Genomic DNA, 15969 nt, shown 5'->3' with positions numbered 1-15969 from the left:
AACAGACATCTGTGTGTAAACGATATCACTTATCGGCTCAGGAACACTTCATAAAACCACTGTCAGTAACTACAGTTGGTCGCTACATCTGTAAGTGCAAGTTAAAACTCTAGTATGCAAAGCCAAACCCATTTATCAACCATATCCTGGGCCCGAGCTCACCTAAGATGGACTGATGCAAAATGGAAAAGTGTTCTGTGGTCTGACGAGTCCACACTTCAAATTATACTTTGAAACAGAGGACGTGGTGTCCTCCAGAACAAAGAGGAAAATAACCATTCAGATTGTTATAGGCGCAAAGTTCAAAAGCCAGCATCTGTGATGGTATGGGGGTGTATTAGTGCCCAAGGCATGGGTAACTTACACATCTCTGAAGGCACCATTAATGCTGAAAGGTCCATACAGGTTTTGGAACAACATATGTTGTCATCCAAGCAACGTTATCATGGACTCCCCTGCTTATTTCAGCAAGACTAATGTTACAACAGCGTGGCTTTGTTAAAAAAAGTGCGGGTACTTTCCTGGCCCGCCTGCAGTCCAGACCTGTCTCCCATCGAAAATGTGCGGCGCATTATGAAGCGTAAAATACGACAGCGGAGACCCCGGACTGTTGAACGACTGAAGCTCTACATAAAACAAGAATGGGAAAGAATTCTACTTTCAAAGTTTCAAAAATTAGTTTCCTCAGTTCCCAAATGTTTATTGAGTGTTGTTAAAAGAAAATGTGATGTAACACAGTGGTGAACATGCCCTTTCCCAACTACTTTGGCACATGTTGCAGCCATGAAATTCTACAGTAAGTTAATTATTATTTGCAAAAGAAAATCAAGTTTAAGAGTTTGAACATCAAATATCTTGTCTTTGTAGTGCATTCAACTGAATATGGGTTGAAAGGGATTTGCAAATCATTGTATTCCGTTTATATTTACATCTAACACAATTTCCCAACTCATATGGAAACGGGGTTTGTAAATAGCTGCGGATATAATCTGACAAGTAGGGATATTTGGACAGCCCTTTAGGAGCTGGAACTGGCGAGAAGGACACGAAAAGCGCTTAGTTAATAATGGATGGATGAACAGACATATTTGTGGACATATAGATGGATGGATGGTTGAATGGACAAACATTCACATAATGATGATGGATGGAGAATAATAAGTAATAAATGGATGGATGGACGAACCGACGGATTGATTTGTGGATGAATGGACGGACAGCTGGAAGGGCGAATATATGGACAGATTTGTGGATGGATTGATGGATGGATGGGTGGGTGAATAGATGGATGTACAAAAATATTGATGGACAAACTTTAACACACTATGGGTGGATAGATGATGTGAATAATAAGTCATGATGGATGGATAGACAGACAGAAGGATGTGTGGACGGATTGTTGGATACATGGATGAACAGACCGATGGATAGATTAACTTTCACATAATTATGATGGATGGATGGACAAACTGATTTATGGATGGACGAGTGGCTAGAAGGACGTTTGACCTGGTGGATGAGTCAATGGACAGATGGATAGATGAACGTTCACATAATGATAATGGATGGAAAATTATAGGTAACAATGGATAGATGGACAGACAGATGGATAGATTTGTGGATGATTGATGAATGGATGGACGGAAAGCTGGAAGGATGGATGGACGGATGGGCAGACTTGTGGATGGATTAATGGATGGATGGAAAACAGACAGCTGGAAGGAAAATGGAAGTACAGAAACATTGATAGACAAACTTTCACATATTGATGGATGATGTGAATAATTAATGATGGATGAATGGACAGACAGAAGGATGTGTGGACGGATTGTTGGATAAACGGATGAACAGACAAATGGATGGATGAACTTTCACATAATAATGATGGATGGATGGACGGATGAAAAGATTTATGGATGGACGAGCGGCTAGAAGGACGTTTGGCTTAGTGGATGGTTCAATGGACAGATGGATAGATGAATGTTCACATAATGATGATGGATGGAGAATTATAGGTAACAATGGATGGATGGACAGGCAGATGGACAGATTTTTGGATGGATAATGGGTGGATGGAAGACAGACAGTTGGAAGGGAAATGGATGTACAGAAACATTGATAGACAAACTTTCACATAATATTGATGAATGTGTGAATAATTAATGATGGATGAATGGACAGACAGAAGGATGTGTGAACGGATTGTTGGATAAATGGAAGAACAGACAGCTGGATAAATGAACTTTCACATAATGATTTGTGGATGATTTATAAATGGATGGACGGACAGCTGGAAGGATGGATAGACGGATGGACAGATTTGTGGATGGATTAATGGATGGATGAAGACAGACAGCTGGAAGGAAAATGATTGTCGGATAAATGGATGAACAGACAGATGGATAGATGAACTTTCACATAATAATGATGGCTGGATGGATGGACGAACAGATTTATGGATGGACGAGCGGCTAGAAAGATTAATGGACGGATTGATGGATGGATGAACGTTCGCATAATGATGATGATGGATGGAGAAATATAGGTAACAACGGATGGATGGACAGAGACGGATAGATTTGTGGATCATTGATGAATGGATGGACGGACAGCTGGAAGGATGGATAGACGGATGGACAGTTTTGTGGATGGATTAATGGATGGATGGAAGACAGACAGCTGGAAGGAAAATGAATGTACAGAAATATTGATAAACAAACTTTCACATAATATTGATGATCGATGGATGATGTGAATATTTAGTGTTGGATGGACAGACAGACAGAAGGATGTGTGGACGGATTGTTGGATAAAAAGATGAACAGAGAGATGGATGGATGAACTTTTCCATAATAATGATGGCTGGATGGATGGACGAACAGATTTATGGATGGACGAGCGGCTAGAAGGATTAATGGACGGATGGATAGATGAACGTTCACATAATAATGATGATGGATGGAGAAATATAGGTAACAACTGATGGATAGACAGACAGACGGATAGATTTGTGGATCATTGATGAATGGATGGACGGACAGCTGGAAGGATGGATAGACGGATGGACAGTTTTGTGGATGGATTAATGGATTGATGGAAGGAAAATGAATGTACAGAAATATTGATAAACTTTCACATAATATTGATGATCGATGGATGATGTGAATATTTAATAATGGATGGACAGACAGACAGAAGGATGTGTGGACGGATTGTTGGATAAAAAGATGGATAGACGGATGGACAATGTGGATGGGTTAATGGATGGATGGAAAACAGACAGCTGGAAGGAAAATGGATGTACAGAAAGATTGATGGACAAACTAACAAAATACTGATGATAAAGGGATGGATGGATGAACGGATGGTGAATAATAGGTAATGAAGGATGGACACACGGACAGATGGTTGGATAAACGAATGAACATACGGATGGATAGGTGAACTTTCACGTAATAATGATGGCTGGATGATGGACGAACGACCTGATTGATGGATGGAAAGCTGGAAGGATTTTCGCAACGATGGACTTTCACATAATGATGGACGAGGATTAATAGGTAATAAAGGATGGCTGGATGGACAGATTTGTGTATGTCTTGATGGATGGACGGACAGACGCAAGGAATCTAACAGTCTTGTAGAAACCGCGGTATTGCGGTTCCAAATACTTCACCACAACGCCATGACGTGTGACAGTATCAAATGACAACTTGGTAAGTCTAGCTTTCCCTGGCGCTTTTGTGTTGGTTAGTCTGAAAATAAACTACAAGTCCCAAAATTATTTTGGATATTTGAAGGCAGTGAGGCTAAATATCAACTTGTGAGGTATTTACATTATTAGAAGTTAAAATGTTAATTAACTTTTCTGAGAAACTAATATGAAAAAATCTCCACTGCAGAGGACACTGTTTTTCAGAAAGCAACATTTCAAAAACACAAAAGTGAATATTATTGTTTTACATGTGTTACACATTGTCATTTTAAAGACAGCAACTGTAGGTTTTAAAAAAAAATATTTGCTTGCACTCTAGAGGGTGGAGTGCCATCCCCGGGTTGGGGAGGAGATCTTGCCCCAAGTGGAGGAGTTCAAGTACCTCGGAGTCATGTTCACGAGTGAGGGAAGAGTGGATCGTGAGGTCCACAGGCGGATCAGTGCGGCGTTTTCAGTAATGTGGACGCTGTATCGATCCGTTGTGGTGAAGAAGGAGCTGAGCCGGAAGGCAAAGTTCTCAATTTACAGGACGATCTACGTTCCCATCCTCACCTATGGTCATGAGTTTTGGGTCATGACCAAAAAGACAAGAGCACGGGTACAAGCGGCTGAAATGAGCTTCCTCCGCCTGGTTGGCGGGGCTCTCCCTTAGAGATAAGGTGAGAAGCTCTGTCATCCCGGGGAAGTTCAGAGTAAAACTGAAATTGGAAACTTTGGATCACACCTTCAGTCGCTGCTCGGTGACATTTGTCCAGCGCCAGACGTGAACTGGAGGGAGTACTTGCCCCCCTCGGAGCCAGTCAGAATCTGTTTGTCGTCATGCTCATCTAAATGGGAAGGCAATCATTACAATGCAACAAATATTAGCCCTAACATGTTAGGAAGTGTTAGTTAGTACCTGTTTTATTCAGATGTTATTGTTAGTTTTGATATGATTGTGGAGCTGAGATGAGCTAACTTTTTCGAGAGTTTTGGATATGAATGGGAGGTGACAGATTGGTTTGCAATGTGAAAGGGGTTTGGGATTAAAAAAATAAATATGATTGTAGCATTAAGTTTGTGTTAGGGTTGTGCGGTATACCGGTATTAGTATAGTACCGCGATACTATTAAATCATATCCGGTACTATTTTGCATCTGAAAAGTAGACTTAAAGGGGAATATTATCACCAGACCTATGTAAGCGTCAATATATACCTTGATGTTGCAGAAAAAAAGACCATATATTTTTTTAACCGATTTCCGATCTCTAAATGGGTGAATTTTGGCGAATTAAACGCCTTTCTGTTTATCGCTCTTTAAGCGACGACGTCAGAACGTGACGTCACATCGGTCGTCAACGCCATTTTTCCCTACCACATTGAGTCAAATCAGCTCTGTTATTTTCCGTTTTTACAACGGTTTGCCGGTACCTTGGAGACATCATGCCTTGTCGGTGTGTTGTCCGAGGGTGAAACAACACGATCTGTTTGACGGTACCTTGGAGACATCATGCCTCGTCGGTGTGTTGTCCGAGGGTGTAACAACACGATCATGGACGGATTCAAGTTGATTTACGTAGAATGTGCATCGATTAGCACGGCATGCTAATCGATGCTAACATGCTATTTGAGCTAGCTGTGTACATTATGCCTCATTTGTAGCTATATTTACATCCAGCCTTTCCCTCCATCCACATTTAATGCCAAAAAAACACTTACCAATCGACGGATTTACGTTGCTCCAGTATCAAGAGATGCGAAAGTCACTCGTTTGGTTTTGAGATGGCACAGAGATGACAAGAATGTCTGGATATCCTGCGACAGTCAAAGCAGATGCATTCCCAACGATAAAGTCAACAAAATCACGAAGGTGAGTGTTGTTGTTGTTGTTATTGACTTATTGATCCAGTGTCAATGCGAAAGTCCTGATCGGTTGGTCTGCACATTTTACCGGCGATGCTAACGCAGAAAAGCGTTACCATGGCCGAATAGCGTCAATAGCTATTCGCTCAATAGCTTCAGTTTCTTCTTCAATTTCGTTTTCGCTATCTGCCTCCATACTCCAACCATCTGTTTCAATACATGCTTAATCTGATGAATCGCTTAAGCCGCTGAAATCCGAGTCTGAATCCGAGCTAATGTCGCTATATCTTGCTGTGCTATTCGCCATTGTTTGTATTGGAATCGCTATGTGACGTCACAGGGAAATGTACAGTGGCATCGCAAATAGCGAAAATCAAGCACTTAAAAGCTTTTTTTATGGATATTCCGAGAAATATAAAATTTGGAAAAAAACTTCAAAAAATAAAATAAGCCACTGGGAACTGATTATTGGTTTTAACCCTTCAGAAATTGTGATAATGTTCCCCTTTAATCTCCACTGTAATGATACCAAGTACAGTAGCCTATCTAGTCGATCACAACATCTTCTTTCGTTTTTCTAACGTGTATATTATGTTTATAAACTCAGGAATTATGTCCTTGGACACATGAGGACTTTGAATATGACCAATGTATGATCCTGTAACTGCTTGGTATTGGATTGATACTAAAATTTGTGGTATCATCCAACACTAATGTAAAGTATCTTACAACAGAAGAATAAGTGATTATTACATTTTAACAGAAGTGTCGATAGAACATGCTAAAAGAGAAAGTAAGCAGATATTAACAGGAAATAACCAAGGAGATAAATAATTAATTTTTCCTTAATAATTTTGACAAGATAATAGAATGAAAAACGACACAATATGTTACTGCATATGTCAGCAGCTAAATTAGGAGTCTTTGTTACTTACTACTCAAAGACAAGTTGTCTACTATTTTCAGTATTTTATTTAAGGACAAACTTGCACTAAGAAACATGTTTATTGTACCATACAATTTTTTTGTTCAAATAAAGCCAGTAATGCAATTTTATGAGGTCCCCTTTATTTAGAAAAGTCCCGAAACGTACTGAAAATATTTTGCTACCAGTACCAAAATATTGATATCGGGACAAGTGACGTGTTGTGTTTTAGTGTTTTCCTGCCTTCTTCTTTGTCCGCACCTGTGTTTTTAGTGATTCGTCCTCGGCGAAGGGCGGACCTTGAGGCAGACCTGCTCCCGATTAGCCCGCCAGTATTTAGGCTTGTCACTGACAGCTGGGCCTTGCCGGTTATTGTATCCTGAACTCCTCTCGTGCATGCGCCTGCTTCACCTCACCAGACCTGGTACGTTGTCGCTACTTAGTCCTGAATTCCCTAACCTCTTCTGTGTTTATTTCCTAGACCCCTGAGGTAAAGGGATTCTTTTGTTGGACTCTTGCCCTGCTCAGTGCGCCCTGGCCTTTTCTCCTGCCGACCTCTGAGGAACCTATTTTGTCCAGGTTACATGGTGTGCGCTTCTGCCCCATCGCCCTTAGTTATCCCATCCATCCATCCATTTTCATACCGCTTATTCCCTTTGGGGTCGCTGGTGCCTATCTCAGCTACAATCAGGCGGAAGGCGGCGTACACCCTGGACTAGTCGCCACCTCATCGCAGGGCCCTTAGTTATCCCTTTTTGTCTAATTACATTTTTTCACTTTGGTAATTCCACCTTGCCTCCTGTCTCTGCATCATGGGGTCACCTCCTCTTGACCAAGACCCTATCAACAAGACTAGTTGTGTTCAGTTACATTAAAAGTGTTTATCCTAAACATTCCTGCCACTTAATTTTTCACAGTATAGCATTTTTAAGTCTTTTTTTTAAATTATTTGACAAATTCCGTCCATATACAATATCGTACCATGGCCTTAATATCGTAATATCATACTGTGACATTTTTATATTGTTACATCCCTAACTGTAAAAGTTATTTGTAGTTGAAACCCAAGATGCAGAGACGGTCGGAGGCAGGCATTGAACAAGAAAACATGATTTAATAAAGATACTAAGACAAAATCAAACAAAAGGGTACTAACACAAAGCGCGCACGAGGCGGATAACAAACTAACGGTCTTTAGCATAGAAGCTAGCAAGAAACTAGAAAATAAACGGAGCTTAGGATGTAAGCTAGCAGGTCTCGAGCAGAAAAACAGAAGTCGCACATGAAACCTGAAAACAAACTTAGAAGCAGGGAACAAAATGCAGCGAGCTAAAAACCGCAATCAGATAAAGCTTACCGTAATGCTGCATTGACAATACAAGACAGGTAGCAACGACAAGAGCGACATGTGGTAACGACAATGATCAACAAAGCAGGTTAAATAGGAGCTGGCTGATTGACATCAGGTGTGGCCAGATGCCAATCAGCCGCAGCTGCGTGAAAACAGCACACAGGGAGACAAACAGGAAGCTGAACCAAAATAAGAGCACTTGACAGGAACTAAAGACAGGAGATACTAAACACAGGAGGAAACAAAGACAAATGCAGAGGAAAAAACTAAAACATAGACAAACTGTCAGGGGAAAGCCTGACACTAACAGACGCACATTAATGAAGGATGACATACAGTATGATGGACAAATAGAAAGACTGACGTACATTAGTGATCAATGGATGGTGAATAATAGGTAACAATATCTATTGGCTGGAAACATGGACAAACAAACGGATGGATAGAAGCACAGACATGGACGGAGGGAGGAAAGCAGAGGGGGATGGATGGATGACTGACAGATGGAAAGGTCAACTTTCACACATTATTGATGGGTGGTGAATAATGGGAATGGATTGATGGATGAATAGATACAGTAGCTGTATTAAAGGCCTACTGAAATGAGATTTTCTTATTTAAACGAGGATAGCAGGTCCATTCTATGTGTCATACTTGATCATTTCGCGATATCATATTTTTGCTTAAAGGATTTAGTAGAGAACATCGACGATAAAGTTTGCAACTTTTGGTCGCTAACAGAAAAGCCTTGCCTTTACCGGAAGTCGCAGACGATGACGTCACATGTTGATGGCTCCTCACATCCTCACATTGTTTTTAATGGGAGCCTCCAACAAAAAGAGCTATTCGGACCAAGAAAACGCCAATTTCCCAATTAATTTGAGTGAGGATGAAAGATTTGTGTTTGAGGATATTGATAGCGACGGACTAGAAAAATAAAAACGTGATTGCTTTGGGACGGATTAAGATGTTTTTAGACACATTTACTAAGATAATTCTGGGAAATCCTTTATCTTTCTATTGTGTTGCTAGTGTTTTAGTAAGTTTAACATTACCTGATAGTCGGAAGGGTGTATCCACGGCTGTGTTGACGCCAGTATCTGATGGAAGTCGATGGCAGTTGTATGGACGGCACAAGCTCAGCTGATCCCCGGTAAGGGGCGACTTTTTACCACAATTTTCTCACCGAAAACTGCTGGTTGACAAGGGGTCGGGATCCATGTTTGTTTCACCGCTCTGATCCATAGTAAAGTTTCACCTCCGAGAATTTTAAACAAGGAATCACCGTGTGTTTGTGTGGCTAAAGGCTAAAGCTTCCCAACTCTATCTTTCTACTTTGACTTCTCCAATATTAATTGAACAAATTGTAAAAGATTCAGCAACACAGATGTCCAGAATACTTTGTAATTATGCGGTTAAAGCAGACAACTTTTAACTGTGTGCGTGCGCAGCGCTAATATTTCCTAACAGTCCGTGAAGTCACGCATATCGTCAGCATTCTGCGACGTTTTCAACTGGACACCGCGTGAAATTTAAAATTGCAATTTAGTAAACTAAAAAGGCCGTATTGGCATGTGTTGCAATGTTAATATTTCCTCATTGATATATAAACTATCAGACTGCGTGGTCGGTAGTAGTGGGTTTCAGTAGGCTTCTAATGGGTGAATGGATACTAGGTCACACATGGCGATGGACTAAAGCAGTCCTCAACCTTTTTGAAGCTGCGGACCGGTCAACGTTTGAAAATTTGGTCCCACGGACCGGGGGGTTCATAAAGAAATACAATCATGTGTGCTTACGGACTGTATCCCTGCAGACTGTATTGGTCTATATTGATATATAATTTATATATTGTGTTTTTTATGTTGATTTAATAACTTAAACTTGGGGACCACTGGACTAAAGTATGAATGGAGGAAGAATAACAGTATATACAGTAGATGGACTTATGGAAAGATGTATGAATAATTGATGGGGAGTGATAGATAAACAGTATGATGATGTTCCATTAATACACTAAATGCATAGTTGATACATAAATACATGAACGATAAATGATGAACACTGGAGTTTGTTTTTTTTAGCTTCTTTTGAAGTACTTTTGTAAAATGATTTAGGTGGTGCGAGTAAACGGCATATGAAATGTGCTGCGTATGAAACAATATCTGCTACAAGAATCAGCTGTGGACAGGATGAACGGTGCAAACACTGCTGGGCTTGAAAGGGGAGAGGAAGGAGGAGGAGGGACGTGTGGGGCGGAGGAAGGGAGGCAGGCAGGGAGGGAGGGTGAGACTTCCAGCCCACAGACGTCAACTCTTCGGAGGAGTTTGAGGGAGGCAAAGAAAAAAAAAGAGAAAAGAAAAAGAAGATGATCGTCTGTGTTGTGCGCAGCGAGAGAGAATGGTGGAAGTTGTCTAGGAGGACTTTGCCTTGCAGGAATGCAGCAAACGTCAACTTGTGACATGTTTGGACTCAACTTAACTGCGGACTAAAACCACCAAACACATTCTGGTAAGTCCACCGTCGTATTTATCCGAATCATTAAAAGCTTGCTGCATGCATGTAGTGTAGTACATAACGTAGAGAGAACCGTCACCTTATGGCATGTCCTCCTGCAGAGGAACAGCCTGCTGACCCCCTGCTGGCTCCCTCGACCACAGTCTAAGATGATAGACCCTCAGATTCACTTGCATTACAACTACACGGGGAAGCTGGACCACCGGCCCACCGTAGGCACCAGCTCGGGCAACCTTGGCACCAAAACTCTCCTCTTCCTGGCCGCGTGCACCTTCATCGTTCTGGAGAACCTGACGGTGCTGGTGGCCATCTGGAGGAACCACCGCTTTCACAACCGCATGTACTTCTTCATCGGGAACCTGGCGCTATGCGACATGCTGGCCGGGGTGGCCTACCTGGTCAACCTGCTCCTGTCCGGCGACAGGACGCTCTACTTATCGCCCGTCATGTGGTTTGTCCGAGAGGGCAGCATGTTTGTAGCATTGGGTGCCTCCATCTTCAGCCTTCTGGCCATCGCCATCGAGCGCCACCTGACCATGATCAAGATGAGGCCCTACGACGCCAGCAAGAACTACAGGGTCTTCCTCCTCATTGGCACCTGCTGGTTGATCGCCATCTCTTTCGGAGTTTTGCCCATCCTGGGATGGAACTGCCTAGACAATCTCCCTGACTGCTCTACGGTCCTCCCCCTGTACTCCAAGAAGTACGTGGCCTTCTGCATCACCATCTTCATGGTCCTGTTGCTCGCCATGTCGGTGCTCTACGCCCGCATCTACATCCTAGTCAAATCCAGCAGCCGCAAGGTGAGTAAGAACAGCAACTCGGAGCACGCCATGTCCCTGCTGCGCACAGTCATCATTGTAGTGGGGGTCTTCATCGCCTGCTGGACGCCCATCTTCGTGCTGCTCTTGGTGGATGTGGCATGCGATCAGCGCCACCGCTGCCCGATCCTTTACAAGGCCGACTGGTTCATCGCGGTGGCCGTGCTCAACTCGGCCTTAAACCCTGTCATATACACTCTGGCCAGTCGGGAGATGAGGCGGGCCTTCCTGGGATTGGCGTGTTGTATTTGCTACCGGGGGAAGTCATCGGCGCCGGGCAGCGGGAACAGGCAGTGTCTGGAGCCCAGTCGCAGCAGGAGCAAGTCCTTCAGCAGTCAGAACAACCAGAACCAGCAGGGATCCCGGCAGGCGGGGTCAGAAAAGGAGGCGGACTCTGGACAAGTCGGGAAGGTGGCGGTGGATGCAGGACCTAGTGGCGTTCATGCTGAAGGATTCATCCAGAATGACGTAAATGGAGTAAGAGTCGAGTCGAGGATGGTCGAGGATTGACTTCTGGATAAGACTTGTCAAAATAAGATGGACTCCTGTTGAGAACAGGTTGGGTTCTGAGGACAGACTTTGATTTAACATTTGCACTGCACGCATCAATTCTGATTGTTGTTCTCCCATGTAGACAGGGGTGAACACCAATTAAAGGGACTGGAATACATAGGATTCCATCCAGCCATGGACCTACCTGGTCACAGAGCACATACGAACAATCCACTCCTACAGTCTCTAGGTAGAAACTGAACTCCAGTCTAAAGTCAGCCAAGTGAAGCACTATACTATCTGCAACCTTACTTGCGAGGTGTAAATATGCACCGGCTCCCAAAACAAAACAAAGAACCTAAACATTAAATGGAAAAAAAAATGACCGTTGTTTGTTTACTTCTACACCTGAATCAGCTAGCGGTGTAAATCATCTCTGGATAAATATTATGATGTAGTACGACTGTGACAATCGCCATTATTTATAATTCCTCGCTATATGCAATAATTTTGCATGATAAACAATCGTCATCTACTCCCACATTCCAACGGCTTGTCTCACCAATTTGGAACAGAGCTGCACAATGGAAGCTGCCCGTGTTGCTTGTGGCGTAAAGGCCCCACCTTGTGGTTAGGTTCAAGAACTCCAGCTCATTCAAAAGTTCACATTCTCTGGAGAAACATTGCACAAAATGAACTTTCTAATTGATTAACTGAAATGAGAGTATGACCAGAGTCTTGAACAGGTATTAGAGTTATTAAGAGATGCTGCATGTTTAAGTGTAATCAGTCGCTATTACCTCAGTAGGCCAGCAGAGGTCGCCATTTATTCCTGTGACGCGTGCGTCGCCTTTTCAAAATGTCTGAAAAATACATGACACACGTTACATACCACGTTTGCAATAAAAGCTAAGTAGAACCGCAATACTGCATTGATGAACAACATTTCTACACATTCACGGATTTATTGCCGACAGTCATACAGAAAAATGTTAAATCCATACAACCAAAAGAGCGTTACTTGTTCCAGCTCTCGCTTTACGCTTTTTTTTCCCCAACCCCAAAAAATAGTGACTTCTTGTGCGATCAATTTTATGTGACAAAGTTGTATATTGTGTGGAAAAATATCACATTGACCCCACATGAATATAATAATAATAATAATAATAATATTAAGAGAGGGGAAGGTTGTTGTCGAGCAGCAACACGCAACAGGGCCAAAAACACAAACAAGCTCCACCAGTGGAGAACAGGCATGCTCCATTGAACATCACCTATTGCACTTTGAAGAACTAATTAAAAACATCCATAGTTTTTTTTTGTTTGTTTGTTTTTTACAAAGAAAAGGCACATTTTCATCACCGGAAACCCCAGACAAAAAGCCATGTTCTTGGATGGGAATGGGATTTTAAACCAATTTGTACCATTTCCAATAGGATGTGATTAAATTTCAGCATGTAGAAATCGACATTATTTGCATCCCCTTTCTTGTTTTTTTTTATTGTTGTCTTAGTTTAAAAACCTTCTGGAATAGTGTTGAAAATTAAGAATTGTCTGAATAAAATAGAAAGAAAAAAAACTACCAATTTAGCTGAATTTCTACCTTGCACTATGGAATATTTTTTCCAAATCCTATCTCAATAATAGTATGAGAAAAGGTTCCCCATAAAGCCATGGATTGTTTCCCTGCTGAATGTTTATGTAATGTGACACTTTATGTACCCACATGGTTGTTAAACATGTACACTCTACCCCTTGCAGCAAAATACAGGCACGATTGATAATATATATATAAAATATAGCATATAATATATATATATTACATTGCATCGGTCGAGTTAAACCCATTGAATGCATGCTGATTTTGGTTCAACCTCCCTCCCTTTTCATTTTGGTTTTGATGGACGAGAGCATTGAGAAGTGGGACTTGTCTAATAATTCAAGTAGGATACACAGAGGCAAGAGAGCATCTTTGCTATCATTGTAGTGATGGATGCTGAGGAAGGGCTATGTGCTGACACCTAGTGGCAACATGAGGGAACTCTTGCCTCTGTGTCTTCAACCTTAGTGATTGTGCTATTGTGGTCATTCAGATCATTTAAATATGTTCAAAATAATCTGCTGGATAAATCCCTAAAGAAATGACTGATTAAACCTTTAAAAAGAAGAACAACCCAAATTGGAATCGTGTTAAAAGTGTAAATATTTGTACAGTGTCAGCACAGACAAGCCTCTCCTCCAAATAGTGAGGTTTACGAATAACTTTTTTTAGTTTATACTAAGTAACATTAGGGCCACACCAGAAAGAATAAGTAATAATACTTTGAGAATAAAATCTTACAATTACAGGAATAAGGAGGAAATATTGCAGGAATGAAGATGTATACAATAACAAAAGTTGTGATAGTCAAAAGAGGTAAAATTGGAGAAAATAGGAAATATATATAAGAATAAAAAAGCATGAAGGGGTGATATTAAGAAGAAAATAGCTATTGCACCGTTATATTTGAATATTGTTAAGAATAAAGTCCATCCATCCATCCATTTTTTACCGCTTATTCCCTTTGGGGAGGCGGGGGGGCGCTGGTGCCTATCTCAGCTACAATCGGGCAGAAGGCGGGGTACACCCTGGACAAGTCGCCACCTCATCGCAGTAAAAATAAATTTTTACTAAAAAAAAAAAATACTTGTATTAGAATAAATCATAATATTAAAGCTGCAATATTACCAGATTAAAGTTGAAATATCATTACAAAATTCATAATTGTATTTGAATACACAATTATACTGTATTTAAGCAATAATCGGATAAAGAGACTAAATGGTAATCTCTTCAAGATAAAGTCATAACTATATTGTAGTTGTAGTAGTTAGTAGCTTTTATAGGATCAAAATATCCTAAGGTGTGAGAAAAAAAAAGTCATAAAAAGTAACAGGATTATTTTTCTTAATTTTATCACTATCAAGTCATACAATGATCATAAAGTTCCAAAAAGTTTTTTTTTTTGTAAAATACATTTGTAATTTTTGACAAAAAATGCGTATTATGAAAAGAAGTCTTAATTTTGGAAGACTACTAATTCCGTATTTCCTTGGATCGCCGCAGGGCATATAGTATGCACCTGCCTTGAATTACTGCCGGGTCAAACCCGCTTTGCGAAATAATTAGCGCATGCTTAGTATTACCGCCTGGTCAAACTCGTGACGTCACGAGTGACACTTCCCCTGTCATCATTTTCAAAATGGAGGAGGCTGATTTCAATACCGGTAATTTGAAATCGCATAAAGGGAAGAAGATTAAGAGCTATTCAGTAGGATTTAAGGTCCAAGCTTACATCACACTCAAATTTTTAATGCATGCCTTTGGTAAGTGCCGGCGTGAAAAGAGATTTTAAAATAATTAGCGCATGCTTACTTTTACCACATGCCTTTGGTAAGCGTAGGAGTGAGAAGTGGTTTTAAATTAATTAGCGCCCCGGCGGCAATTCAAGGAAGTACGGTATCTATTTTGTACGTAACATTTCAACTTTTTCTTCATGTCCCATCTTTATTCTCATGACTTTTCTGTTCTCCTAACGTAGTTGAATGATTTTGTTCCTTTCTAGTCTGGCCCTAATACTCCTTGGTAAAGCAGGGAAGTACTTTCAAAACAAGAGTTGTTCTTTAAGGCCGCACTGACAGCACAATGAAGAATGTGTTTGCTAAGTAACACCAGCAAAAGCAAAAAAAGTCCACTTGGGACATTTTTCCTTCTATATAAATGTTATTTGTGTTTGGGGGGGCGGGCTTGAATGGTTTCAGTAGAAATGTGGTTGTGCTTGACAGACAATAAAGTTGAATTCGTCGTCTAAAATACTCTCGCCTCTCTGAGGTTTTGTCTAAACTACAAGAATGTGTTTTTTTCATGTCATCTTTTTGAACACCAAATCAAGATATTGTGTATCCTATGTCTTCTCAAAAATATAGCATTTCAGTCATCACAACAAAATAACAGTTCTATAATAAATATTTGTTTTTCCTCAGACAAATCCAAGCGACTTTTTTTTTTAGCAGCTTCCCTCAAGCGTTTCCTTTGAGTTTGTGAGACGGTTGGAGGGACAGTTCCTGCCGTTTCCCATCAGGCAATGCGAGCGTCACTGTTTCCATACCACAGGCTGCAAGAGGCACAGTTCGCTCCCAGCTGACATGATTGGCAGGTTGTTTTCACGGTGATGGCCAATAAGGTGGCTGATGCTGTCAAACACGTGATCTTTTGTCCGCACCTTTTAAAGAAACAGTTTTTAGGAATAAATCGATCACTCTTTG

The 15969-nt window shown here is 41.1% G+C and overlaps 2 protein-coding genes across 2 annotated transcripts in view; one reads left to right on the top strand and one right to left on the bottom strand.

Annotated features, from left to right (window-relative positions):
• Positions 1–10120: 10120 nt before the first annotated feature.
• LOC133536177 (sphingosine 1-phosphate receptor 3) lies at positions 10121–15519 on the top strand. The gene is made up of 2 exons (XM_061876480.1): positions 10121–10345; positions 10453–15519. The coding sequence occupies exon 2, from the start codon at positions 10501–10503 to the stop codon at positions 11680–11682; it is 1182 nt and encodes a 393-aa protein (XP_061732464.1). The 5' UTR covers positions 10121–10345; positions 10453–10500; the 3' UTR covers positions 11683–15519.
• The window catches only part of shc3 (SHC (Src homology 2 domain containing) transforming protein 3), a 53825-nt gene continuing 50802 nt past the window's right edge, over positions 12947–15969 (bottom strand). The window contains exon 12 of the mRNA XM_061876479.1: positions 12947–15926. Within this exon, the coding sequence (XP_061732463.1) occupies positions 15798–15926 (129 nt within the window). The 3' untranslated portion in view covers positions 12947–15797. The remainder of the gene's footprint in view (positions 15927–15969) is intronic.

The sequence above is a fragment of the Nerophis ophidion genome, linkage group LG17, assembly GCF_033978795.1.
Source record: "Nerophis ophidion isolate RoL-2023_Sa linkage group LG17, RoL_Noph_v1.0, whole genome shotgun sequence".
Taxonomy (NCBI): domain Eukaryota; kingdom Metazoa; phylum Chordata; class Actinopteri; order Syngnathiformes; family Syngnathidae; genus Nerophis; species Nerophis ophidion.
This window is presented reverse-complemented; position numbering and strand designations above follow the sequence as displayed.

Bases quoted from the DNA above. Each gene is read 5' to 3' on its own strand.
- LOC133536177 (XM_061876480.1), top strand. From the start codon at position 10,501: ATGATAGACCCTCAGATTCACTTGCATTACAACTACACGGGGAAGCTG.